Source organism: Podarcis bocagei, assembly GCF_964188305.1.
Source record: "Podarcis bocagei genome assembly, chromosome: 16".
Lineage (NCBI taxonomy): Eukaryota > Metazoa > Chordata > Lepidosauria > Squamata > Lacertidae > Podarcis > Podarcis bocagei.
Genome location: NC_138142.1, coordinates 33,678,614 through 33,706,470, shown reverse-complemented (window position 1 = coordinate 33,706,470; position 27,857 = coordinate 33,678,614). Strand labels below are relative to the sequence as shown.

At 43.9% G+C, this 27,857-nt stretch overlaps 2 protein-coding genes and 1 long non-coding RNA gene across 4 annotated transcripts in view; 1 reads left to right on the top strand and 2 right to left on the bottom strand.

Moving 5' to 3' along the window:
* The window catches only part of SYT11 (synaptotagmin 11), a 28,054-nt gene extending 23,191 nt beyond the window's left edge, over positions 1-4,863 (top strand). The window contains exon 4 of the mRNA XM_081173707.1: positions 935-4,863. Coding sequence (XP_081029833.1) covers positions 935-1,245 — 311 coding nt within the window. The 3' untranslated portion in view covers positions 1,246-4,863. The remainder of the gene's footprint in view (positions 1-934) is intronic.
* Positions 1,406-5,350, bottom strand: LOC308575387. The gene is made up of 2 exons (XR_014002838.1): positions 4,869-5,350; positions 1,406-1,436 (listed from the first exon to the last, which is right to left on the bottom strand). It is a non-coding gene; the product is annotated as an uncharacterized lncRNA (long non-coding RNA).
* A 10,482-nt stretch (positions 5,351-15,832) lies between these two features.
* Positions 15,833-27,278, bottom strand: RIT1 (Ras like without CAAX 1). Of its 2 annotated transcripts, none has more exons than XM_081173869.1 (5): positions 27,200-27,278; positions 21,914-21,970; positions 20,899-20,972; positions 20,182-20,373; positions 15,833-19,036 (listed from the first exon to the last, which is right to left on the bottom strand). In XM_081173869.1, exons 2-5 carry the CDS (start codon positions 21,966-21,968, stop codon positions 18,803-18,805), a joined length of 555 nt encoding a protein of 184 aa, XP_081029995.1. In that variant the 5' UTR covers positions 21,969-21,970; positions 27,200-27,278; the 3' UTR covers positions 15,833-18,802. The 2 variants fall into 2 exon arrangements, with proteins under 2 accessions (XP_081029995.1, XP_081029994.1); XM_081173868.1 differs by lacking the exon at positions 27,200-27,278 and adding an exon at positions 24,247-24,509.
* Between the last annotated feature and the right edge of the window lie 579 nt (positions 27,279-27,857).

The window sequence follows — 27,857 nt, the reverse complement described above, 5'->3', positions numbered from 1 at the left end:
TGGCCGAGGGCCCTCCAACCTCTGCTTAAAAACATCCAGTGATTGTCAGGAGCTCTCAGCAGAGCCTCAGGCAGCTCTCTCCAGGTCTTTCCTATCCCTGCCTGGGTTTGCAAGGGTTTGAACTCGAATAATAATAATTTTAATAATAATAATTTATTATTTGTACCCCGCCCATCTGGTTGGGTTTCCCCAGCCACGATGGGAGGCTTTCAACAAAGATTAAAAATACATCAAAATGTCACACATTAAAAACTTCCCTGAACAGGGTTGCCTTCAGATGTCTTCTAAATGTCAGGTAGTTGTTTATCTCTTTGACATCTGGTGGGAGGACGTTCCACAGGCGGGTGCCACTATCGAGAAGGCCCTCTGCCTGGTTCCCAGTAGCTTTGCTTCTCGCAGCGAGGGAACTGTCAGAAGGCCCTCAGCACTGGACCTCAGCATCCGAGCAGAATAATGGGGTTGGAGACGCTCCTTCAGGTATACAGGTATATTGAATGACCCTTGGGGTCCCTTCCAACTCTACAATTCTATTATTCTGATGTGTTCAGGGCAGCTTTTTACCAGCTCCATCTGGTATGCTGGCTGAGACCCTACAACTTTGAGAAGACACCTAAAGGCAGCCCTGTATTGGGATTTTTTTTTAATGGTTAGCGTTTTATTATGTTTTCTATCTGTTGGAAGCCAGGGGCAACCCAGCCACTCTGGGCAGGATATAAATAATAATAAAAATTATTACCACCATCATTATTCCTTCACTTTCTTCATAAACATGGTGAGCCAATCTCACTCCAATTAGGGTGAGGGGGGTCCCTGCTCATTCTGCTGAGGGGGGGAGGTTCCCAGAGTTCTGTCCCCCCCAAAAAATCCCGCTCGGGTGGTACCGCCAGTTATTGGCCTGTGTTATTGGCTTGCTCCTCTCCCTTCTTTCCGGCAGACCCCTACGTCAAGGTGAACGTGTACTACGGCAGAAAGCGCATAGCCAAAAAGAAAACTCACGTCAAGAAGTGCACTTTGAACCCCGTCTTCAACGAATCCTTCATATACGACATCCCCGTGGATCTCCTCCCGGACGTCAGCATCGAATTCCTGGTCATCGACTTCGACCGCACCACGAAAAACGAAGTGGTGGGCCGGCTGATCCTGGGAGCGCACAGCATCACGGCAGGCGGCGTGGAACACTGGCGGGAAGTGTGCGAGAGCCCCAGGAAGCAGATCGCCAAATGGCACAGCTTGAGCGAATACTAGCAGGGTGAGCGGGGGGCACCGGGCGCTTGCACCAGGCGCCCCTGCGCAAACAGACACTTGGCCTTTCATTTCCTCCTCCTCCTCTTCCTCCCGCCTTCCGTCTTAGTCGTAGAAACTTAAAGGTTTCCGTACGAAGCAGCTGATCGGTTCTCTCTAGTGATGTTTAACTTTTGCAGGGCACTCTAAAAGTTCTAAAAAAAAGAAAAAGGGGAAAAAAGGAACTTACAAAAAGTTAAAAAATAAAACCTAACAAAAAAAAGAGCATTAATTTTAATAAATACCACAAAACATATATATATATAAATATATATAATAAAATAAAAAGGTGTAACCGCACTGTTGCATGCCGAATACAAAAGTTAAAAAAAACCACAAAAAAATAATAATATAACTTTACCAATATCAAAAGTACAGTTTTTAATACGATTTATCTGTCACTATGAAAGTCGTGTTTTGTGCTGAACTGTATTTGTTGGTAATTCACCTCAATTGGCCTATTCAGCTTCTCTCCCAACTTATTCTTTTTTTAATAATAATAATAATATTGGATTCTGGTGTTGAATCGCTGGTTCTTTGTTGACATCGTCTGCCCACCCCCTTCCTGTTGATTCTTTGCAATTCTTTGTGACTTGGGTGATCTAATGCTGTTGGTGTACATGCAATGGTTTTGGGGCATCTGTCTTGGATCAGAGAGATCTCAGAGTGGATGGAAATGGTTCCTGTGAATTATAAGTGCTGCTGAAAGCAATTCCCTCCCTATAAAACAGGATCTTGGAATAATTTCCTTGTCCTTGTTGTCCAGAACATTGCAAGATGCTCTCTACTCCATCCACTTCCGAAGCAGTCTCTTTCAAAGACAAAGACTTCATTTGGAGTTGGACCAGGAGGCATCTATCTCCCTCTTAATCTTTCAAGCCAAGTCTTTGTCCTGCCTCTACCATGATTTGAAAGCGGGCCTCTTAGGTGTTGCTCATCTCAAGCAGGAACGTGCCCGTTGAGCTGTGCCGCCTGAAGCAGTGGTGCAGGCTACTGATGTAGCAGACCCGGCCCTGCCAATAGGCGACTAGACAGGGTTGCATGTGCATTGATCCTAATGCCTACAAGGGTGGCAAGCAGGTAACTCTCACAAAGAACCCACCACCAATGTTTATTTACTATTACTGTTGTCATTAATTAGAGCCTGGTCAGCTTCCAGTGCATGCTTCACAGCTAGATCAGCCGATAGAAATAAATAGCCACTGGAGATCTATATCTAAGCAAGAGTTTTCCAGCTCCACAACCTCCCCTTGCAACATTCTGGGCACCTGAAATGCTCCACCAACATTTATTGGTGACGGAGTGCGCAAGCTTTCAAGCTGACACAGAAGCCATCCCCAGACAGGTCAAGATTGTCTGCTGAAGAGCTCTGCATCATCCAGAAGCCTGCAACTTCCACATCAACAGATAGGGCTGAAAGAAAAGTCAATCTCCCCTACCCAGCCTCCTTTCCCAGGACCAACCCGTAAGCCATTTGCGAAGCAAGGCAGATCCAAGTTAAGGGGGAAGCCATGTGGGAAATGGGTGTTTCAGTATTCACCAAGTCACATCCATGCACTTAACTCATCCTGTGCCCTGTATGCTGTAAATACTGTATCATACTTTAAAACAAAAACTGGGAGAAGTCGTTTCAGTGGTGGGGAGGCACCTTGGCCGCAGAGAGGTGAACTGTCTCGGCACAGCCCCGTGGGAGGTATCTCCATTTCACTCAGAGCAGACCCATTGAAATTCAGGGGCCTAAGGGAGTTGTGTCCATCAGTTTCAATGGGTCTGCTCCATGGAAGTCTAACATTGGATGCAACTTTGTGTTTGGGGGAGAAAGAAGACTACTGGAAACCCAGCCATTCCCTCCCTAAAAGCCCTTGGGGGTCAAGTTTCCTTCCATGCTTGCTCTAGTTCAGGCACCCCCAAACTCCGGCCCTCCAGCTGTTTTGGGACTACAACTCCTATCATCCCTAGCTAACAGGACCAGCGGGCAGGGATGATGGGAGTTGTAGTCCCAAAATAGCTGGAGGGCTGAGTTTGCCTATGCCTGCTCTAGTTTCTGAGTCTGGAAACGGAGTCACATACAAACCCCCACCCCCGTCCAGGAGAGCTAGAGGGATCAATGCCCAGCTCACCCCCATTTCCACCTAACGTCAAACCAGGTAGATCTCTTGTTGATTCGCAGTTGGTTGGCAAGAGCTTCTCACTTAGCTAATAGCAAAAACTTCACCCCTCAGAAATAGAACCCTGGAGGGGGAGCTGTTGTCTCCAACTAAGTACTACTCAGAGTAGACCCAGTGAAATTAATGAACCTACTTTGATGAGTCTACTCTAGCATTTTTTGTCAGTGGGCCCTGGGTCCAGTACTGACCACAAATTCAAAGACCGAGCACCTTATTGTTTAATTTGGGGGGGGGTACGCCTGCCAACCTTGGCAACTATTTTTTTTTGGGGGGGGGGTATCAGGGTTCCAGTAGATCAGCCTTCCTCATGCTGGCTGGGGTTGATGGGAGCTGCAGTCCTAAACATCCAGAGGGCACCAGGTTGAGGAAGGCTGCAGGAGAGTGTTGCTGGACTACAACTCCCATCATGCCCAGCCAGCTTAGCCATTGGTTAGGGATGCGGAACACAGTAGTGAAGAATGCTGATCCTACAAGCCTGAAGCCTACCAACGCCTGCCCTAAAGGATGTGTTGCAAGGTAAGCTATGAAGCACTGCTGTAAAATAGGTGGGTGGCCTCAATACCTGCAAGTCCCGTCTGTCCCAAGTGCCATGGCTCAATGCCCAGGGGGTGATGGGAATTGTAGTACAGCAATGCTTAAGAGGGTTTCCCCCAGCCCAGGAGTAAGAGACAGACACTCAGAACCATTTCAGAACCGGGAGAATTAGGACCTCTTCTCTGCAAAGGCCAGGTTGGTGCCAAATTTGGAATTCAAACTGATCATCTTGACGCTTAATCCTTACATCACCCCCTTCCTCCTCAACCCAATTTTGACCCCAATTACTGATAGATTAGGGCTCATCTTGAATTATCAATCTTAATTATCCCCACTTTTTTAAAAAAAAGTTTTCAATGCAAATAAAACCCATCTTTCTTAAGCCTAAATAATCTCTCCTTCTTCCAGCTGTAAAGAGGGGAAAAAATGAAGTTGTCAAGGAAATGTGCTCAGGGTTAAAATAGATTTAGGCTTATTGGGCAGATGTGAAGAGATCCATTACTCCTCAGGAATAATGGGGAAATAAAGAGGATCAGATAACAGTCGGGTTTTGGGTTTGTTTGTTTTTATTAAAAAATGTATTGACAGCTGCCTCACTGTAATATCTCCCAAATGTGGGTCATTTTCGGTTGGGATTTTGGTTTTTTTCCTTTTCACCTCGTGTCTATTGTAAAATTAAAAAGAAAAAAAAAACTTGGACAAGTTACAACTTGGTGTCAAAACAAAACAAAAAAAAGTAAGAAAAAAAATTACTTGAACCGTTGTACAACTGCATAATGCTGTAATGCTAACCTAACAAATATGTAATGCTACCTGTAATGTCAAATTTGTTTTAACGCACATTGAGCGTTCAAATAAAGATGGAGTCACTTTAACTTTACTTACTGATTGCAAAATAATTATTTTGAGGTTGCTGGAGCCACACACTTTCATCAGCAGAGGGTTCCCACTGCGCGGCGGTAGAGCACTTGCCTTGCGCACATTATCGGTTCCGTCCCCAACATCTCCTGTTGAAAGGATCCCACATGGCAGAGAGGAAGTGAGGGCAAGGAGGGGGAAGAATGTGGCTGAAGAGCTACTTGTTGTTTAGTCGTTTAGTCGTGTCCGACTCTTCGTGACCCCCTGGACCAGAGCACGCCAGGCACTCCTGTCTTCCACTGCCTCCCGCAGTTTGGTCAAACTCATGTTGATAGCTTTGAGAACACTGTCCAACCATCTCGTCCTCTGTCGTCCCCTTCTCCTTGTGCCCTCCATCTTTCCCAACATCAGGGTCTTTTCCAGGGAGTCTTCTCTTCTCATGAGGTGGCCAAAGTATTGGAGCCTCAGCTTCAGGATCTGTCCTTCCAGTGAGCACTCAGGGCTGATTTCCTTCAGAATGGATAGGTTTTGATCTTCTTGCAGTCCATGGGACTCTCAAGCCTGACTCCATGGACAAAGACAACAGGAGAGCTACTACTGCCCATTAAAGCAGATGTGAATGGGATAGACTGAGTAGAACTTCCCTTCCTGTTTGCGGAAGACTCGGTTGGGTCTACAACAAAGTGTTGCTGCGCAGCACGCTCCTGTGCAGGACCGCTATCCTGTCTCCTGCACAACACATGCAAACAGAGGCTCTTGAGATCCCTCTTCACCGGGAGCTCTGGAAATTGGCGCTGTGAGGGGAACAATTCTCTTTTTTTTTTTTTTTTAATAAATTTTTATTGGTTTTACAGCATTTTTAAGAAAAACAAACAAACATAAAACAAAACAAACATACAAAATAATTTCAAAGATATTTTCATAAACCTCTTTTCTTGGACTTCCCCATACCCCCCCTCTCTGCATCCCAGTGTCCATATTTGAACTAGCAACTCCCAGTTGTTACTTTCTAATCTCTGTCGTCTTAGTCCTCCTTTATTATCTAACCTTGTATCCCTGTACCCTGTTACTTCTAGCAACCACAACATTTTAACATTCGTTGAGTTTATAGTAGTCCTTAAGGTAGCTTTTAAATTTTTTCCATTCTTCTTCCACCATCTCTTTACGTTGGTCACGGATTCTGCCTGTCATCTCAGCCAGTGTCATATAGTCCATCACTTTCATCTGCCATTCTTCCAGAGTAGGTAAATCTTGTGTCTTCCAATACTTTGCGATGAGTATTCTTGCTGCTGTTGTGGCATACATAAAGAAATTTCTATCTTTCTTTGTCACCAATTGGCCGACAATGCCCAAGAGAAAGGCCTCTGGTTTTTTAGAAAATGTACATTTAAGTACCTTTTTCATTTCATTATAGATCATTTCCCAGAAGGCCTTTATCTTCGGGCATGTCCACCAAAGGTGATAAAAAGTACCTTCAGTCTCTTTACATTTCCAACATTTATTATCGGGCAAATGGTAGATTTTTGCCAGCTTGACTGGGGTCATGTACCACCTGTATACCATTTTCATAATGTTTTCCTTTAAGGCATTACATGCCGTAAATTTGATACCGGTGTTCCATAACCATTCCCAGTCATCTGACATAATGTTGTGTCCAACATCCTGCGCCCACTTAATCATAGCAGATTTAACTGTTTCATCCTGTGTGTTCCATTTCAACAGCAAGTTATACATTCTAGATAAATTCTTAGTATTGGGTTCTAGCAATTCGGTCTCTAGTTTTGATTTCTCCACTTGGAAACCGATTTTCCTATCCTGTTTAAAGAATTCCATTATTTGGCGATATTGAAACCAATTTTCTACTTTGTGCTTCAATTTCTCCTGACTTTGTAGTTTAAACTTGTCTCCATCCTGTTCTAAAATTTCCCAATACTTCGGCCATCCGACCTCCATATTGAGTTTCTTCACTGCTTTAGCCTCCACTGGTGACACCCATCTAGGGGTTTTATTTTCCAATAAGTCTTTGTATCTTATCCAAACATTAAATAATGCTTTTCTAACAATGTGATTTTTAAAGGTACTGTTAACCTTGTCATACCAAAGATATGCATGCCAACCAAAAGCATTATTGAAGCCTTCCAGATCCAAGATGTCCGTGTTCTCGAGGAGCATCCATTCTTTCAGCCAGCAAAACGCTGCTGCCTCATAGTACAATTTTAGGTCCGGCAGGGCAAAACCCCCTCTTTCTTTAGCGTCAGTCAGTATTTTAAATTTAATTCGGGGCTTTTTGCCCTGCCAGACAAATTTTGAAATGTCTTTGTGCCACCTCTTAAAACATTCCATCTTGTCAAGAATCTGCAAGGTCTGAAACAAAAATAACATTCTAGGCAATACATTCATTTTAATTACTGCAATTCGGCCTAACATTGACAATTTCAGATTTGACCATATTTCTAGATCTTTTTTAATCTCTGACCAACATTTTTCATAATTGTCCTTATACAAATTAACATTCTTAGGTGTTAAATAAACCCCTAGGTATTTGACTTTCTTAACCACTGTCAAACCTGTTTCCTCCTGAAATTTCTCCTTTTCCATATCTGTTAGGTTTTTCCCTAAGACTTTAGTTTTTTGCTTATTCAACTTAAATCCAGCCACCTGGCCAAATTGTTGAATTATTTCTAAAACCCTTTTCGTACTAGTGTTTGGCTCTTGCAAAGTCAATACTAGGTCATCTGCATACGCTCTTAACTTGTAATGTTTAGCTCCGACCTGCACACCTTTGACCTGCTGGTCATTTCTTATCATATTCAGCAACACCTCCAGAACCGAAATGAAAAGTAATGGGGAAATTGGGCACCCCTGCCGAGTTCCTTTTTCTATCTTAAGTTCCTCAGTCACAACATTATTTACAATCAGCTTAGCTTTTTGTTCGGAATATATTGCAGCCATACCATTCTCAAAACCCTGGCCTACCCCCATCCCATGAAGATTCTTCCTCATAAAACTCCAAGAGATATTATCAAAGGCTTTCTCCGCGTCCACAAAGATCAATACTGCTTTAGTGTTTATATTCACCTCCAGCTTTTCCAAAATGTCTATTACATTCCTTACATTGTCTGCTAGGTGTCTTTTAGGGAGAAAGCCTGCTTGGTCTTTATGAATCTTCTCCATCAAAACTCTTTTAAATCTTTTTGCCAAAATGTCTGCAAAAATTTTGTAATCCACATTGAGGAGTGATATCGGGCGGTAGTTCTTGAGTTGAGTCTTTTCAGTCTCTGACTTTGGTATGAGTGAAATATATGCCTCTTTCCACGATTCAGGTGCCCTTTTTCCCTCAAGAATCTCATTACAAACTTCTCTTAGTGGTTGAATCAACCATTCCTTCAGCGATTTGTAGTATCTAGAAGTCAGTCCATCTGGTCCCGGAGATTTGCCCAGTTGCATATTCTGAATGGCAGCCTCTATCTCTTGTTCTGAGATTCTCTGGTTCAAGTCCATCTTACTTTGCTGAGAGATGTTTTGTAATCCATATCTTCCAAGGAATTTGTCTATATCTTCTTCATTTTGCGGGCCTTGGGTGTAAAGTTTTTTGAAATAACTTAAAAAGCAATTTCTAATTTCATTAGGTTTAGATATGTTCTTTCCATCAACCTCTAGGCTTGTAACTGTATTTAGTTTCTGCCTTTTCTTCAATTGCCATGCCAAAAGTTTACCACATTTATTTGCTGATTCAAAAGTCTTTTGTTTCATTTGCTTTATCTTCCATTCAATCTCTTGGTTCATCAATTCCATATATTGAGTTTGATATAACTTAATCTCTCTTAAAATGTCCTGAGACTTTGGTTTTGTTCTTAGTTTCCTCTCTCCTTCCTTTATCATTTCCAAGATCTTCTCTTTTTTCTCATTTTGTTTTTTCCTCTTTATTGAATTTTGTTGGATCAAAAATCCTCTCATAACAGCTTTACTTGCGTCCCAGATCACTCTTTTCTCCACGTCAGTCCTCAAATTTATTTCAAAATAGTCTTTTAGGGTCTTTTGGGCCTTCGTGAGAATCTCCTTATCTCGAAAGAGGGTGTCATTCATTCTCCATCTAAATTGACCGGTTATTGTGAGTTTCATCTCCATCTTCACGGCGTTATGGTCGGAGCAAGTTTTTGGGCAGATTTCCACTTTCTTAATCTTTGGAGCCAATCCACTAGTAACCCAGATTTGGTCAATTCTGGTCCAGGTCATCATTGCTTGGGAGAAGAAGGTTCCCTCTCTCTCCAGAGGGTTCCTTGTTCTCCAAATGTCTATCAAGTCCATGTTTTCTGTCATTTCGAAAAAAGTCTTAGGGAGTCTCCCTTCTTTAGTGACTGTTAGTCTTTGTGCCTTGTCCATATTAGTGGAGACCACGCCATTCATGTCTCCCATGATTATCATGTTGTAATCCAGATAGTCCGTCAAAGTTTCATGAAGTCCCTTAAAGAAGTCAGATTTGCCTTCATTTGGTGCATAAATTCCAACAACTAAAAGTTTTTCTCCTTGTACTTGTATCTCCACAGCCAGATATCTCCCTTGTTCATCTTTGAATATCATTTTTGGAGCCCATTTCTCCTTCACATATATTACCACTCCTCTCTTCTTAACTTTGTCTGATGAAATAAATTCTTGTCCTAACCTTTTATTTGTGAGTAATCTCCTGTGGGCTCTAGTTATGTGAGTTTCTTGTAAACATATCAAATCCAATTGTTCTCTGTTCAAAATATGAAATACTTGTCTTCTCTTCAAAGGCCCATTCAGTCCATTACAATTCCAACTAAGGAATTGCAGAGCCATCTTGTTATTTTCTTAAGGCTCCTCCAACAGCTCCAAGTTGTTGCTCTTCTTCTGACGGTGGTGGTTTTTGTCCAAACGAGAGATTCAGGATATCCAGTGCTCTCCTCTGTTCTGCAAGTACGTCCACAGTCCCCTTCTGTAGGTCCTCCTGATATCTTGCCAAAAATTTGTCTTTATCTTGAATTGTCTTTATTTTCACTTTCTTTGCCTTGTAGTCGAATGACAGTCCTTGTGGGAATTCCCACCTGAAGCGGATAAGATTTTTCTTTAACAAAAGCACCAAATCCTTGTAGAAGTTTCTTAAGTCCAGGATATATTTTGGTATGTCTTTAAAGATCTGTACAGCTGAATTTCCAATTTGCAGGGCTTTTCCAAAGTGTAGTCCTAAAATTTTATCTCTTTCCTCCTTAGATCTGAGTGTGATCAAACAATCTCTTGGTGTCTTTCTATCTTGCTTTTTGCCCAGTCTAAAGGCAGTTGTAATTTTGAAATCGTCTTCCTCCAGGTCCCAACAATCCGCAAACTCCCGTGTCAAATATTCCACAAGGTTGTCACTTTCATTCTCCGGAATCAGTCTTAATTTTAAGTTTCTCTCTTTCCTCTGTAACTCCCACAAGGCCAAGGTTGCATCATGCTCATAGACCTTCTTGGCAAGTGGCTCTAATTTCTCCTGCGTCTCTCCAGCTGTGGCTTTGGCCTCTTCGGCAATTTGACGCGTGGTGGCGTTTTCCTCGACCAATTTGTTTATAGATTCTGTATTCTGGTTTAATCTTGTTGATATTTCTGTTAATTTTTGTGTGTTCTCTGAAGTCTGTTTTGTCAAAGACTCCAGAGTCTGGTTTATCTTAAGCAAAGCTTCTGTCACAGCTTCCATAGAAACGGCTGCTCCTTTGTCCTGTCCTGTTGTTCCAGCTAGTCCGGCTGTTACGCCTGAGATCGAACCTCTTTTCTTTGCTTGTTGCAGCTGCAGCTGTTGCTGTTGTTGTTGCTTGGTCTTGGCTCTTGTAGTTATCTCTTCTTGTGGCCCACTCATGTCAAGGTCAATTCCCACGGGATTTATTCTCCCTTGGAAAATTCCACTGTCTTAGGCCGTGCTGGACTTCACTTTATCCTCTAGAGGGAGCAGATCAAAATGGCCATAGAAGGAAATTTCCAAATACATGAACAAAGGAGACCATCCAAGATGTAGAAAGAAAGGAGATTAACCCAGTCAAAATCAATGTTACTAAAGTCTTATAGCTTCCAATTGCCACAGTTGCCCAATATACTGTTTATACTGTTTCTTCTTAAAATGTACAAAAGTCAGGCACTGTGGAAACTTTGTATCAAGGTGTCACTTCACAGGGAAAAGTCAGCTCAATGTACTAAGAAGGCAGACCGTTTCAGACTTTCAAATAGATGAGATAGCAGAGGTTTTTTCCTTCAGATAAGTCATGCAGTTAATGGTCAGATTCGCCTCCCCTCTGCCCTGCTTGCTAGAGGGGAGATCAAAGGTTTAAATGTCCGGTTTAGCTGATCAAAGGACGGATTTAAACGGATGCAGGTTTAGAGCTCCGTTGCTTTCACTTTCATGCGGTCGGGGGGAGGCAGACTTCCTTTGTTTAAATCTCCCCCGTTTTTAGCCCAATTTTTAAAATTGAAAAAGTCCCAGTTATTTTTCAGTTCTTACTCACGGGGAATCAGTCCGAATTTCTTTTCAGGAAGGAATCGGCGCTCTCCGCTTATGGCGACGCGGCTTCACTTCGCAGGCTGGGTAGCGACTCTCAGCACCGCGCTCACTCCCGATGTCGATCCGTAGCCTTTAAAAAGGCTCTTTCACGGTACCGGGGGGCGCGAAGGTGCCCACCGAGTCTCCTTGTTCTCAGGCTTCAGCGCCTGGGATTTTAGGGGTCCCCCGCTTGCCGTAGCGGGTAAGACCCGAACTTGCGAAGCAGTCCTTCTCCGGAGCTCGGAGGTAGGACCGCCATTAAGCGCTGGCACCGACCGGAAGCCCCCTGTGAGGGGAACAATTCTCAGCACCCTTAAGAACATAAAGAGTGTTAGGAAAAGCCTCTGGATGAGGCCAATGGTCCACCTAATCCAGGATCCTATTCTCACAGTGGCCAACCAGATGCCTGCAGGAAACCAGCAAGCAAGATCAGAGCACAAGAGTATTCTCCTCAACATCATGTGGCTTCCAGCAACTGAATCATAGAATCATAGCATCATCATAGAGTTGGAAGAGACCACAAGGGCCATCGAGTCCAACCCCCTGCCAAGCAGGAAACACCATCAGAGCACTCCTGACATATGTTTGTCAAGCCTCTGCTTAAAGACCTCCAAAGTAGGAGACTCCACCACACTCCTTGGCAGCAAATTCCACTGTCGAACAGCTCTTACTGTCAGGAAGTTCTTCCTAATGTTTAGGTGGAATCTTCTTTCTTGTAGTTTGGATCCATTGCTCCGTGTCCGCTTCTCTGGAGCAGCAGAAAACAACCTTTCTCCCTCCTCTATATGACATCCTTTTATATATTTGAACATGGCTATCATATCACCCCTTAACCTCCTCTTCTCCAGGCTAAACATGCCCAGCTCCCTTAGCCGTTCCTCATAAGGCATCGTTTCCAGGCCTTTGACCATTTTGGTTGCCCTCCTCTGGACACGTTCCAGTTTGTCAGTGTCCTTCTTGAACTGTGGTGCCCAGAACTGGACACAGTACTCCAGGTGAGGTCTGACCAGAGCAGAGTACAGTGGCACTATTACTTCCCTTGATCTAGATGCTATACTCCTATTGATGCAGCCCAGAATTGCATTGGCTTTTTTAGCTGCCGCGTCACACTGTTGGCTCATGTCAAGTTTGTGGTCAACCAAGACTCCTAGATCCTTTTCACATGTACTGCTCTCAAGCCAGGTGTCACCCATCTTGTATTTGTGCCTCTCATTTTTTTTGCCCAAGTGCAATACTTTACATTTCTCCCTGTTACTGACATTCAGACACACTGTCGCCTCCCATCTGTGGAGGCAGAGCAGAGCCATTACGGTTGGTTGGTATCCATCGATAGCCCTCTTCTCCACGAATTTGCCTAATCCCCTTTTAAAGCCACCCAAGTTGGCGGCCATCACTTGCCTCCTGTGGCAGGGAGTTCCATAGTTGAACTACATGCTGCACGGAGGACTTCCTTTTATCGGCCCTTAACAAACTACAGCTCCCAGAATTTCTCAGGAGACATCCTTACAGTGGTGCCTTGGGTTAAGAACTTAATTAGTTCTGGAGGTCCGTTCTTAACCTAAAACTGTTCTTAACCTAAGGTACCACTTTGGCTAATGGGGCCTCCCGCTACTGCCGCGTTATTTCTGTTCTTAACCCGAGGTACTATTTCTGGGTTAGCAGAGTCTGTAACCTGAAGCATCTGTAACCCGAGGTACCACTGCACTTGTTTAAAATAGCATTGCAGTGCTTTAGACGTATGGTTCAAATGTGACCCTAATGGTCTTGAGGTAAAGGAGGGTAGATTTCAGCAGACTATTAGGCAAATCCTGTTAACAAGAAGAACAGCTCAATAATGGAACCTACGTATTACCTGGAAGGGTGATCGTCCCCCGCCCCAGTGACCTTCAAGCGGCTCTAGATTTCCTGCGTCCATCAGGGGTACGGACTAGTTAAGTCTGCAAGCCCCCCCCCCCAAGCACACAAACTTTCATTCTAAGAGAGCAGGCTGGGGCAGACCCTCTCGTGCAACACACATTTTATCTTTGGAGGCACTTTTACAAAGGGGGACTATTCAAAAATTGGGGGGGGGGGAATCCACCTGCACTTTGAGGTGGTACAAGCAGTGCTTTTTTCTACAAAATGTTTAGGGGTACTCTCATTTTCCTACTCATATTGAAGTGCTGCCTCTCAATAAGGCCAAACTTAAGATTCATAAAATGTTTAGGGGTATGCATACCCCTGCCCCCCCCCCCCCGAAAAAACGCACTGAGCACAAGCCATTCTATCACTGCATTCTGTTGCACAAGCTAGCTCATCATTTAGGGTCAAGAATGGGGTCACACATTCTGGCTTCAAACCTGGCTCAAAAATGGTATGCATGTCTAATTGGAAGTCAAAACAGTACAGTGGTACCTCGGGTTTCATATGCTTCAGGTTACAGACTCCGCTAACCCAGAAATAGTGCTTCAGGTTAAGAACTTTGCTTCAGGATGAGAACAGAAATCTTGCTCCGGCGGCACGGCAGCAGCAGGAGGCCCCGTTAGCTAAAGTAGTGCTTCAGGTTAAAAACAGTTTCAGGTTAAATACGGACCTCCGGAACAAAATTAAGTACTTAACCCGAGGTACCACTGTAGAGTGCTTGCTCACTGCCTGCTCAAGATTTCTGCTCATCCCTTTTTTCCCGTTTCTCTCTCTCCTAGCAGAATTTGCATGTTTTTTTTTAAAATCAATGAACCCTTTTGCCATTCACCTCAAGGGGAAGCCATCTAGCGGTTCAGCTCGTTGTCACATGCAGTTGTGCATCCCGGGTGCACACTCACGCACACAAAACACACACAAACGTCGGCCGCGCAGCCTCACTTGGAAAGCATTACCTCATCCACTTTCAGTTCTATTTGTCTGCCGTGACAAGGGGCATCGAACTCCCCCAAGGGAAGGAACACAGATTCCCTTCTCTCTCCTGCCTCCCCTTGTTGGTGAAATGAATAGGAAACTATTTTCAAACCCAGCAGGAGGAAAAGACTAGCAAAATGCCTAGCATGGAAAAAGCAGCTTCTTTGACATTTGCTGTGTTCAATTCGATTCGATTCTTCCAATTAAAAATAAATGCAGTTTTAATGGATGTGTTTGTTTTTTAAAATTGTTCTTATGGGTTTGCCCATCGCCGCGGAATCAAATTGATACAGGTCAAAATGTAAAGCCTTTTGTCACATTCAGAGCCACCCTCCCCAAGATCTCTTAGCCAAGATCCAGTTCAATGCCTACAGAATGTTGAAGCAGGGGAAATGTTAACAAGCTCCTGAAACGTGTAATCCGTAACAGAAAACAGAGCAATTGGGTTGTATCTGACACTAGTCCAATTCAGACTCATTGAGATCAATATACATGGATAATGTAGTCCATTAATATCAATGGGTTTACTCTAGAGTAGAAATTACAGCCCATTCTTTCAAAATCTTCTGCCTCTTGGATCGAGGAACACAGGGAGAAATAAAACCGGGAGCAGAAGTTTCAAAGGTGATTCAAACAAATCTTTTAGATGAGGTGATACCGAGCACCACGCAGCCTAAAAAATAGTGTTTGTTCTTTCAGATCTGGTCTGAGTCACAAAAGGATTCCATCAGTGGATTCGGTAAGCAAGAGGGTCAGGATGCGCTGCTATGTTTTAGTATAAAAGTCAGTATTTTGCTTCCTTTCAGGGAATTCAAGACACAGCAGTTTGGGTGTCCTGAATACATGATCAACCAGCAGAGAAATGTATTTTGAGACATAAAAATATGCTTAAAGTCAAGACCAAAGGCCCTGCTTAATTGCCAGCGCCTCACAAATTTGGAATGTTCGTATTGTGCACAGAAGGGTGGCAAGTGAGAATTCTCAATCGTTATACCATTTAAACCCTAAAATGCAATCATATACATCAGAAGTGAGGAACTTTTTTCAGCCTGGGGACCGCATTCCTTTCAGTTATAGGCAGGGCCAGAGCAACGAATGTAAATTGTAACCTCTTATACAGAAAGGTAGATTGTACAGAAGGCTTGCACACCCCTTCTCTATCTTCCATCCAGACAAGCAAGAGCTGTATGATCAGAGTTCACATTGCAGCCAGGCAGAGAAAACTCAGGGTGTGATACATGGCTGCCGAGGGGCATGGCCTGATCATTCCAAGAGCAAAACAGAGACACCTGGAAGGTCGCATTTGGCCTCTGGGTCTGAGGTTTCCCAACCCTGCTGTACAAGTCTACTCAAAAGTAAGTCCCTTTGTGTTTAACCGAGATTACTCCCACATGGTAGGTACAGGATTGCAGCCTTGGTGGAGCTTAAATCTCAAATTTGTTGCTGTTGATTTTGAATAAATTTCCTTAATAACAAGCCCAACTTACACTTTATAGCATACGTTTCCCATCCCGTCTGCACCATTTATTTCCAGGCACCAACAAGAGACTTCTTCGTTATTCATTTTTTTAAAAAGCAAGGCAGAGACTAAAAACAAAAACAAATTCTTTATAATGCAATTCTCAGCTTGTAGGTACAAAAGTGTACGTGGAACATAAAAATCATGAATTGCGCCCCCCCCCCAAAGTGCTTATTATTCAGATGTAATTATGATAAGGAAAATGGGGAGCAGGCATGTTCACAAGTTAGCACAAAATGTAACAATGAATTCTGAAAAACCACAAATTTAAGGCACAAAGCTTTTCACTCTCCCCAAAAGGCAAGTCTCTTAGCTCCATTTGTTCTCTATTTTGCTTCCTACAGTAAACTGCAGGTTTTGAATTATAACCATCTCATTTTAAGTCACTTTGACTTGAGTATTAAAGAGAACATGAAAATTTCCTTTAAGAAAATCTGTGATTTATCCACCATGTGCCAAAAGAATCTGATTCAACACTAAATAAAATTTATTAAACTATATAGGTGTGATCTGTTTCTAAATTAGTAGCTATGGAAAGTATCCAGAATTGATCATTAAGTTAATTTACTAATATAAATACACCATATATTGTTATACTCAATAAAATACATTTGAAATCTTCCTTGCTAAAAGGAATATGTGACTCCACCCGCCTCCAAAAAACACACACCCAGTTGCTCAGTAGAATTCATAATGCAAATAAGATTTATATATTAAAAATACTACAACTGGTACAACTTGGTAATTCAAGAGCAATACAAAATATACTTCAAGAACCCAAGAAGTGCCTCTATTTTATTACTGCTTGATTAATTTCCTAAAAAGTAACAGAAAGATTTTAACTCTTTCTCCTGTCATTCTCTGACCAGGGAGATCAAGCAAAGAAACGTGGCAGGAGGTTTGAGAAAAGGCTGATGTATCCAGCTGGCTAATTGTATCATCTGACCCCCCTTTTAAAATATTTTGCAAAATGATCACATTTGTAGTATAGTAACTGAAACCCGGGGATAGAAATTCAGGTTTGATGCCAGCTAAAAGAGGACCCCCTCTATGACTTCCTGAAGGCACTTGGGAATTTAATTCAAGAGGGATTGGCTTATTCTTGACACTCAAACGATATGATCCTGGCTTGGTGGTTTTTAAAAACCACGTATTTGTCAAATACAAGGTAATGTTTAAACTCTCCAAGGCACGCGGCTCTTCTGGTGTATGAAAAAAAATAATGCAAGGAAGTGGCAAGAAACTGTGTGGCTTTCCCCATGGGGTTTTGCTACATTTTCAAGTACAGGCTCGAGTCTCGAAGAAACCCTCTCTGCGCTCCTTCCAAAGTGTTCCCCCTGCACCAAAACCACAGTACAAAATCTTTCACTTTACGATCAGCACCAATACAGCTCCGTGCGCGTACAACACTTTCCTGCTGGGATGTCAACACTGAGGTATGAACCACGGACCCAGATGCTTCAGATTAGAACTAAGGCCTGAGATACAAGCATGTGTTAGCTGCCTTATACCGAATCAGACCATCCCTTTACCTAGCCCAGAATTGTCCACTCTTGAGTAGCAATGGCTCTCCAGGTTCCCAGCATAAGGATATAAAAAAGCCTGCTGGATCAGGTCAGTGGCCCAGCTAGTCCACCATCATGTTCTCACGGTGGCCAAGCAGGACCTGGGAGCGACGGCACTCTCCGCTCCTGGGTTTTCCAGCAACCGTATTCTGAAGCACACGCCTACCATCAGTGGAGGTAGCAGAGGGGGTCTTTCCCAGCCTTGCTACCAAAGATCCTTTCTGAACTGGACTGACCTTGGATTTTTCACAGCCAAGACAGTTGCTGTGTCCACCCACCCGATTGTGCCATGGGTCAGTGGGTCTTCCAACCAACAGTCCGTCGACAATCACCCTTTCACAAGAGCAACTTGACACCACCACTCTCCGACTTCCCAGTAACAACCACTATTCCCACTTCAACCCCTTCCTGCAGCGCCTTTCTATTTTTCACTGGTCACAGATCACCACCACCCCTCAGGAGGAGACAGGGAAACTTCCTAGCAAGCAAGCTCTCGCCTGCAGCTTCCTATGAATTTCAGAGACTGGCACGAGAATCCCAGAAAAGTGGTGCAAGTTTATCTGCAGTTAATACTGCACAATCCAGTACCCCCCATGGAAGGGAAAATAGGGTAACATTTGCTGCAAAATCTAAAAGAATATGGCACTGGGGAAAGTTTTTAAAAGAGAGACTACCAATGCATCTGGAGTGTTAATTATTACAGAAACAGTCAAAATTGCACGTGCGAAGAAACTTGTGCAACAGTCGTGCATACTTGAAGGGCTCTTGGCGTCTCCTGTGCTTTGAAGTTTTCAACAACTTCGCTGACAGACACTGATCTGCTCATCCCCACCCCGAATCAAGTTAGTGGAAAAATACACAAGGATAAAGATTTGGCACAAATCTTGTAGCATTCCTCCCCCACACTTGAAGCAACCAATTGTAGCAAACCTGCTACACGAGTGGCCCGTGAATCCCAACAGATCAGCTTCATCAAATTCATGTACATTTTGCTACCTTCCTAGGGGTAAAAAAAAATAGCTTATGCAACAAGGCTTCTGAACTATAACCCTCTGAAATGCTGTTGAGACACCAACACCCAAATCCAGAAGGTATCCTAATGTTGGAAACTGTTTAAAATATCAGACCAACTGGCACAAGCCAACCTTGCGAGGCACAAAATACATGCGGGCAGAGTAGCTGGCTATGCATTTTGCACTTATTTGCAAAACTGATTTATGGACATCTGGATCAATTGTTACTTTTCTTTGCCAAGTCTACTCCAGGAAGAAACAGATTAAACAAACTTTCAAAGCACACAATGTAGCGCGGCACTCTTGATGGCAGGGCCGAATCACTCCATCCAGTTTAGAACACACAAAAGTATCTCGATTGGCATGGTCAGCAGAAACAAGCACAAGGCTCCAAAGGGCTGCTGGACTGCTTTGGTTCTCCTGCAAGCCACACAGTTATTTGGCTGACAGACATATTTGATTCATGTCACAGAATTCTTCTTCTTCTTCCGGAAGGGAGATTTCAACCTCTTCCACACACTCGTCCGAGGCCTGGATTTCTTCCCCAGCGCCATGACCGCTTCCTTCTCCTTCCTCCGGATTTCTCGAACCAGAGTGTGAAACACATCATCGATATAGTAGCGAAAGGCAGCTGAAGTTTCAAAGAAAGGGCAGCCAAACTCGCGTGCCAAGGCTGAACCTTCTTCCTTGGAGACCTTGCAACAAGAAAAGCACATGCTGGTCAGCAACAGGAGAGGCGGCCATTTCTTTTAACCAAGCCCACATTTGCTTTTTACAGACTCCTTCACACAGCCTGAAAATTCCTGTAATACTGTCCTTTCATGCCTCGCTCTCTGTACTCATCGTCAACATCCATCTTTTGCTATATATTTCTGACATTCCTGCTTTATGCAGAGGCTCTTCCTGATCTTTCAAACATTTGAAAGGAAATGCCATGCTTTCATGTTAGATTTTAAGGGGTTTGTTTATAGTAGGAAACATGCAGCTCTCAGAAAGCAGTGGATTTTGGCGCAATGAAACATTATTGGGAATATATAGCTATAGAAGTTCTCTTTTCTCCCCTCTACGAATCTCAACATGGTCACTGTCTGTTCTTGGTGGCATTCCCAGCACCTGAACTTCTGCCAAGTCCTTCAAAGTATGTGAATGTCCATTTCCCAATAACTAAGATTATAAAGGAAGGAAGGAAGGAAGGAAGGAAGGAAGGAAGGAAGGAAGGAAGGCTTTATGCGCAATTTTCTTGGGCACTCCACTTTATAGGAAGCCTCAACGAAGTAGCAAGCTACATATCACATTCTATTACATACACTTTTTAATTTTATTTTAGCACACTTCTTCCATACCTGCTGTGTGGCATGGCTTTATTGTTTTCCGCATCTTTCAATGCTCACCTAGCATGTGCATTTTCTGCTCTGCTTTCTTACTTACACATTTGGTATCTACATGCACTTTCCCAATCCTATTTCAATCTTGAGAGAAGTCCCAATTGTTCCCAATGTTTGTTTTTCAACATGCTCCCTGCCTCTTGCAGCATCCTACTTACTCAGCAGCAAAACAAGGGGGAAGGGACCAAGACAGCATATCTGAAGGTATCCCTGGAGCTTGTGGGAATGCAACTACCATGTCTATTTGAAAACAAAATTGTGAGAGCTAAGTGTCCTGAAAGACTGGCTAGAAATCCTTTAACCGACAACCTCACCTTCTAGGGAAGGCTATTTGCCTCCCTTTCGATATGAGCAAATCCAAAGATTCGGTTCAATTTCTATCATCCTTTATTTGCAAATCACCAACATACAAGAAAAGGAACTGAACAAATAATTAATTATGAAGCATTCTTTACCTGCCTGAGACGAGCTAGATCAGACTTGTTCCCCACGAGAACCACGGGAGTCTCATCTGTTCGCCGAACACGGTAGATAAGCTGCTTGAACTCACGCACTTCATGGAAGCTTCGGCGGTCTGTGATTGAGTAGCAGATAATGAACCCTTCGCCTGCCCTCATGTATTGGTCCCTCATGGCGGTAAATTCTGCCTAAGAAGTAAAACAACAAGAGTATATTCCAGCTCCAGGATTTTTATGGAATACCATAAGCCTGCCCATTCAACAAAAGGTCTGTAAGCATGCTTCACTATCACCATGCAGGCAAATAGATGATTTTCTATCACCATCTGAAGACCTTATGTAAACAGGCCTATGCAACTCTTTACCATTTTGTACTGGGTTATGGTGTTTTATTGTAAGCACTGTTGTAAATAATTTTATAAATAAATGCCCAGGGTTACAGTGGATTGGGCAAACTAGCTTCTGTCCTGTGCCTACAACACAGGTACTATAAAATGAATGCTCATTGCTGGCAGTGCAAGGGTAAAGTAGCGTGTCTTCAGTATATGAAAATACTTATACAACAAGATGCCTGACGGCACTCTCAGCCACCCATGTGGGGAGAATACTGACCCACCATAAAGGATTTTTTAAGGATCACAGTCAGGTAAATGTATGTAAACCACTTTGAATGAGTAAAAGCAAAATATAAAATGTACACTGGGTATTATATACCTGGCCTGCTGTGTCTAAAATGTCCAGATTAGCAGGTTCATCATCAATCCTTATTCGCATTTTGTAAGCATCCTCTAGAGAAAGAAATACAAACAAACATTCAGTACGGTCTAGCTATCAATGTCTTCGTGAGCAAAGGACAACTTCACAACAGAGACCCATAGTTACTGCTTAAGTGATTGTTGCGCTCATGGTTTGCCTCAAATGTTATTGTGCTTTTTTGATTTTAAAAAAACAACAACTCTCACAAACATGAACATTTTTTTGCCAATTGATACAGGCACTGATGTGAATGATTGACAATACCTGGGAACTTCCACCTGTGGCTCACAAGTACCTCTTGAAAAAATATTTAATATATTAATAGTTACGATGAAATTCTGCTTTCAATCACACACAGACGACTTTGCAGTGTACCATTTGGGCCCCTAGCCCATTTACCAGCTAGTAGGCTGCCCTTGCTGCCTTCAGAATAGGAATGCCCAGAGCTCCTCCGCGTTGGGAGAGTAAACTGCTGACGCAGAGAGCCTCCTGTACTCATGGAAGCTCCTCACGTTTAAGAGCCCTGGCCTTTGTAAAGCAGAAAGACCCAAGTTCAACTCTCAACTTCTCCACTTAAAAGATTAATCTCAGGTACCAGAGTGCTGTTGCCAATGACCAATGGAAGTTTCATGCACCCAGCACCATTATTTTTTGAAGGGGGGGATGGAAACTGCCCTGAGACCTGCAGGTATAGGGTGGCATATAAATCAATCAATCAAACAAACAAACAAATAAAAGAAAAGAAAAAAGAGAGTTAACATTTCTACCAATCAAAGATAGTATCACAGACAGGTGACTATCATTAATATTGTCTGGGGGGAAAGGTTCAGAAATTAAAAGACACTTTTAATCTCAACACTAGAAAGGCTTCCCCATTTTGCAGGTTTGGGGTTCCTACCAGCCCCAGATTTTTTTCTTTCTTTTTCAGTCAGCACACCACTGGTGGGAAGAGGAAGCAGAAGTACACACTCACCGATGGTAGGGTCATGGTCTTCTGGGAAACGATGACTAATGAACTGCATGGTCATGGCTGAAAGGAAGGCACAAATATATTAAAATGAACAAAAGGCAGAAATGGCTATCATCACAAGATGTAGCACGTGCTACTGGGATAACTCTGCACAAAGCCTTAAGTTTCTTTCAAAAAGGACATGCCACAAATGTGACCAGACATGCCATTTTAAATATAATTTGTCATGGTTTTTTAAGGGGAGAAACATTACAACAGCTCCCAATCCATTTCCAGGCACCATTCAAAAGGCTGGCCTTGACCTTTAAAGCTCTATAAGACTTAGGAGTATGCAAATGCTGTAAGAAAAATACATTATAAAAATCGTCCCATCAGGGGCCTTGGAGAGGCGCTCCCAGTTAGGAGCAAACAGTATTGCGCAAGATGCACCAATATTCTAACTGCGTAATGTACCTTCATGTTGGTTTGGGGAAAATATTTTCCTGCTTACAGAAAACACTTCAAGGTTGCTTTCAAAAAACTAACAAATACCGCTAAAATAAAGCAAGTTCTAGGATGAAAGTCTGTGAGCCAACCTTGATTCCTTTTAAATTTGTCTAACAGAGCGTAGCGTCCTTAAACAGATTTATAGATAATAGCAGTAATAACATAAAACAGAAGTAGTAGATAAAAACCAATTGAATCATTACAGCTACTTTCATATTACACGCTAAAGAGCATGAGAATATTTGTCCCCTCATCTTGTGGCAGGGAGTCCCACATGATAATCACTCCAGTCATAATAGACAAGAGGGAAGTTGCCCTGTACAGAATTGAAGTGAGGAAAACTCCACATCCGTGTGGAGGCCTCAGGGTAAGCTGCAACATCAAAAATTGCTTTGAAAGGGGATAAGACAAATTCATAAAGGCCAAAGCTGTCAATAGCTTCTAGCCAGGATGGTTATGTTCTTCCTGTTGCCACTTGAGAGGCAAAAAGCCTCTGAATCCCAGTTGCTGGGAACCACCAACAGAGAGAGTGGCTTTTGTACTTCCTGATTATGGGCTTCCTAGTGCCATCTGACTGGGCACTGTGAGAACAAGGTGCTGGACTAAATGGGCCACTGGTGCTTGATCCAGCAGAAGAAAGATTCAGGAGGGGGACTTCCCAATTCATAGGTCAGTCTCTTAGGCTGCACACCTATATTCAGTTTCCTGAATATCGTTTCCTGGATATTCAGTTTCCTGAATATGAGTTTGCAACCTAAGTGAATTGAGTAAGTGAATTCAATGGAAAGTTCCACTGAACTCAATGAACTTACTTCTGAATAGACATACATACAGAAGAACTGCACTGATGAAACTATGCCAGTTCAGTTCCCTGCTTCACACTCCTTTTTGTTTTGACTGTAAGGAAGCTAACACAGCTGCCCCTACATTCATTTTGGTAATCACATTATAAATAACATTTTAAAAGCTAATAAAAACATTACAGCGACCTTCCTACCAGATAATACTTTTATTGTTAATTATTTGACACATTTCAAAGCAATTTAACGAGGTAACATACCAGTTAAGAACAAAACCAGAAAAAATACAACACTGTATAGATCCAGTAACATAATAAACCTGTTAGGGTTTTAGTACTTGTTGTTATTTTAACTGTTTTATGTGTAAATCGCCTTGAGAAGTGGTTTAGAAGGGTTCTTTCTTTATTTTATTTTCATTTCCCACCCTTGATGTTGTAATCCCAGGGCGCGTTACAACATTAAAGCACAGTATTTAAGAACAGCTTAACAAGCTGATTACAACAATAAGGGTGAGCCCTACCCGCACCAGCAACAAAGGAGCAAGCATCACCATCAGCGGGCGAAATCTGTGCCAACTTCTAAACTTTTCTGTGCCGCCAGGCCTATGCAGAGCACATCCTTCCACAATGGTTTGCTGGTGTCCGTTTTCAGTTTATATTCTTGCTTCTAACTTTCAATGATTTTACGATTTGGTTTTATACCTTTGACACTGCTGTTATAAACCGCTGCGATAGAATGCAGCGGTATTTAAAAAGACTTCATGAATAAATCAATACATGCCTGAGCTAGTAAATAAATAAATAAGAAAGGAAGAGGCTAGCCAGTTACCAAAGACCTTAGTGAGCGAGAGAGTATTGGGCCCGGGGACTAAGCAAGCAGCGAAGGTATGTTTCGTCCCCATATCATGAGGCAGAGAGTTCCGAAGGTGCCCCTTCCTCCTATTTCCACCCCCCAAAAAAACAACCCACGCCCTTCGTATCATTCCCGCGCCCCACCCCGTCCCTCAATGGCGTACATACGTGAGTCTTTTCAAGCCTCCCCTCAACGTACCGCTTTTGCCGACGCCCCCGGCGCCCAACATCACCAGCTTGTACTCCCGGGGCTGCAACGGAGGAGGCGGCGGCGCCCCCCCGACTCCGCCAGTCGGCCCCCGCGGCCCAGTCGGGTCCATGGTACGGATAGCCGCCCGAGGACGGCTCCCCTCAGACGCCCTCTCCGGTGGACAAGAGCGGCGGCAGCAGAGGCATCCCCCGCCCTCGCCGCCGCTTCCTCACCTTCCCGCCCACCTCGGAACAAAATGGCGCCGGCTCGGCTGAATTCCAACCGCCGCCTCAGAGGGAATGGGAGGGGCCGTTCGTGGCCACGCCCCCTACGCGTCGCAAGGGGAGGGGCAGCGCCCCTGTCGTCGCCTCCCTTCCTCCCGCAGTGTGAGGGGGGGGGGTGCCCAAAGAGGATGGAACGTCATCAAAGCCTCGATTATTTCCGGCTCGCAATTGCATTCTTCTTTTGCGAATAAATCCATAAGCAAAACCCGTGCCCATAGCTGTAGGTTTTTGTTGTTGATTTTTGTAAACAGCCTCCTTTTCTTTATTTTAGCCTTCCTGAACCTGTAGGTCCAGCCTTACCCCAACCTGGGGCCCTCCAGATGTTGTTGGACTCCAGTTCCCCTCATTCGTGACTGTTGCCTGATGGAGTCCAACAACATCAATTTTATCCCCCCGCCCCCATTTTGGAAACATCGTTGGGACTCCAGCTCCACTCACCCCCAGCAAGCACGGCCAACAGTCAAGGATTGTGGGAGCTGTAGTTCAACATTACATTAGGCGAGCACAAAGGTTGAGGGAGATCACATTTGTTTGATCATTTCTCCAGTTCAATTTATATACCCCAAAGAAACCCGGGGGATGCGTTTTGTTTGATTGTTATTTTTAAAAAGTGAATCGGCTAGAACAGCCTTTCTCAACCTTGGCTCCCCAGATGTTAAACTACAACTCCCAACATTCCTGGCCACTGACTCTTCTGGCTTGTGGTGATGGGAGTTGTAGTCCAACACCTCCAACATCTGGGGGGGGGGGAGACCCAGTATTCAAGGGCACCTTTTCCCCATTCCTGCTTGAAGAGGAACAGATTTGCAGCACGACATATTTTGTTATGTGCAAATGACTTTAGATACCTATCAGGTCCATAAATTACTATATAGATTCAACACAAAAAGCAGTGACAATTTGTTGTTGACAAAGCACAGCTGGACATATAAAGGGCCCCATTACCTTCAGTAGCTTAGGGCCTCATCAAACCTGAATCCAGCCCTGGGCTAGGGCTCGGAAGAGACCAGGGTTCAAATCCCCACTCAGCTACAAAGTTCTCTGTTCAGCCTCACCTACCTCACAGGGTTGTTGTGAGGACAACGGGTAGGTGGGTGGGAGAACCAGTTGCAGAACTTTGAGCTCCTTGGAGGAAAAGTGGGATATAAACGCAATACTAAATGGAGAGGATATGTTTATGTACACAGTGAAATCCTGAATGTGTCAATTCAGAGGGAAGTCTGTCTATTGAGCTCAATTGAACTTAAGAGGCAACCATGCACAGGATTGCTTACAACAAAAAAACATTCCCAAAGCGGTGAGCACAGCAGAAGACAATGGAAAACATCCTAATTAGGCAAGAGGTCATTCCACATCCATAGATAATGAATCACGATCAGTGAGCGATGTCGATTGAATCCCGGAAGTTTCGGCTGTGCGTGACTCTATGCGCTGGATGGAGCTCTGGCCGGGAGAGCTGTGCGAACTTAGTACTCGGCGTTCCTTCTGCGCAGGCGCAGCAGCTGCTGAAAGTCCAGCTGGCCGGTCAAGACACAGCATTGCAAAGGGGAGGATTTTTGTCTCTGCGGATTTGCATTCTTCGGTTGTCCGCATGCCTGTATTACCAACGCGTCCTTCCTGATGCATACGCAAGATATGCAAAACCTCCCTGAGGAACAAAAGCTAAGCTAGCCTTTAGGGCTTGCTTCCGGGTAGACATTTATAAGGTTGCTCTGTGTGTCTGCAAACCTCTCATATTTACTTGGAATTAAACGGCCTTGGATTTACGGACAGGACGCTGTTGTCACAGCGGTAAAAAGAACCATGACAAAGTTCTAGGCGGAGACACTAGATTGAAGCCATTTGACAGTACTTCCATTTGGGGGTCATGTTGCTCATGCCTGGCCTAGGAAAAAGCAATGAGACTGTAACTGCGTTTTATGCCCCCAGTGCAATAAACTACAATTTGAATGAGCGAGGGAGTGTTCATAACGGCAAGGTATAAAGCAACACACAATTATCACTGATGGGAAATTGTACAGGGTGGTGGAACAAACCCCTCCCCCACCCCCCAAGATGACGTGTTTCATGGAGTCCTTCACTCAAGGAGCAAGGCTATCCATTTCGCACTATAAGGTAAAGGTAAAGGGACCCCTGACCATTAGCTCCAGTTGTGAGCGACTCTGGGGTTGCGGCACTTATCTCGCTTTATTGGCCGAGGGAGCCAGTGTACAGCTTCCAGGTCATGTGGCCAGCATGACTAAGCTGCTTCTGGAGAACCAGAGCAGCGCATGGAAACACTGTTTACCTTCCTGCCAGAGCAGTACCTATTTATCTACTTGCACTCTGACGTGCTTTTGAACTGCTAGGTTGGCAGGAGCAGGGACCGAGCAACGGGAGCTTACCCCATCATGGGGATTCGAACCGCCAACCTTCTGATCGGCAAGTCTTAGGCTCTGTGGTTTAACCCACAGCGCCACCGCGTCTTTTTGCACTTATAGCGGTGCCTTTTCAAGATCATTTTAACAGGTTTTGCTAAATTTAAACGTTTTTCACCTCCACGCTCCCTTCACCCTTTCAATGCTTGCTTAACAGGTGACACAAGTACCCTAACCCATATTTAGTGATTGTAACTTGAAAACCACACGGGCAGGTAAAGGCTTGAGATATTCCAGAAAAGGGGGTGGGGGTGGAGAAACCTGCTGTCCTCTAGATGTCCCTGGACTCCAACTCTAATCAGCCTCAGCCAACCCAGGCAGTGGGTCAAGGATGGGCAGTTGGGACAGCTAGATCCCCATCTGTGATTGAAGGTCTTCATAGCAGGGACTTCTGCATTTTCTGCCAAATCACCTCTCTTCAATCATTTGAAAGGTTTGCATAAAAAGCATTAGCCCAATTGCCAGCAGGTCAGTCTATTATGAGGGCCAAAGCTGAAAAGCGTTACAAAACAATGCACGTAAGAGCCCAGGTGGATCGGGCCAATGGCCCGTCTAGACCAGGGGTAGGCAACCTAAGGCCCGTGGGCCAGATGTGGCCCAATTGCCTTCTAAATCCGTCCCACGGACGGTCTGGGAATCAGCGTGTTTTTACATGAGTAGAATGTGTGCTTTTATTTAAAATGCATCTCTGGGTTATTTGTGGGGCATAGGAATTCGTTCATTATTTTTTTCAAAATATAGTCCGGCCCACTGCATGGTCTGATGGATGGTAGGTTGGCCCACGGCTGAAACAAGGTTGCTGACCCCTGATCTAGACCAACATCCTGTGCTCTCAAGTGGCCAATAAGATGCCTAAATGTGAAGCCCCCAAGCAGGGCTATCCCTACCTGCGATTCCCATCACCTGGTATTAAGAGACA

Excerpts from the sequence above, each read along its gene's own strand:
- RIT1 (XM_081173868.1), bottom strand. The coding sequence starts at position 24,367 with ATGGACCCGACTGGGCCGCGGGGGCCGACTGGCGGAGTCGGGGGGGCG. Across the intron at positions 20,973-21,913 it reads AGACCATGACCCTACCATCG|AGGATGCTTACAAAATGCGA; the intron begins GTGAGTGTGTAC and ends TTCTTTCTCTAG. Across the intron at positions 20,374-20,898 it reads TTTTAGACACAGCAGGCCAG|GCAGAATTTACCGCCATGAG; the intron begins GTATATAATACC and ends TTTACTTCTTAG.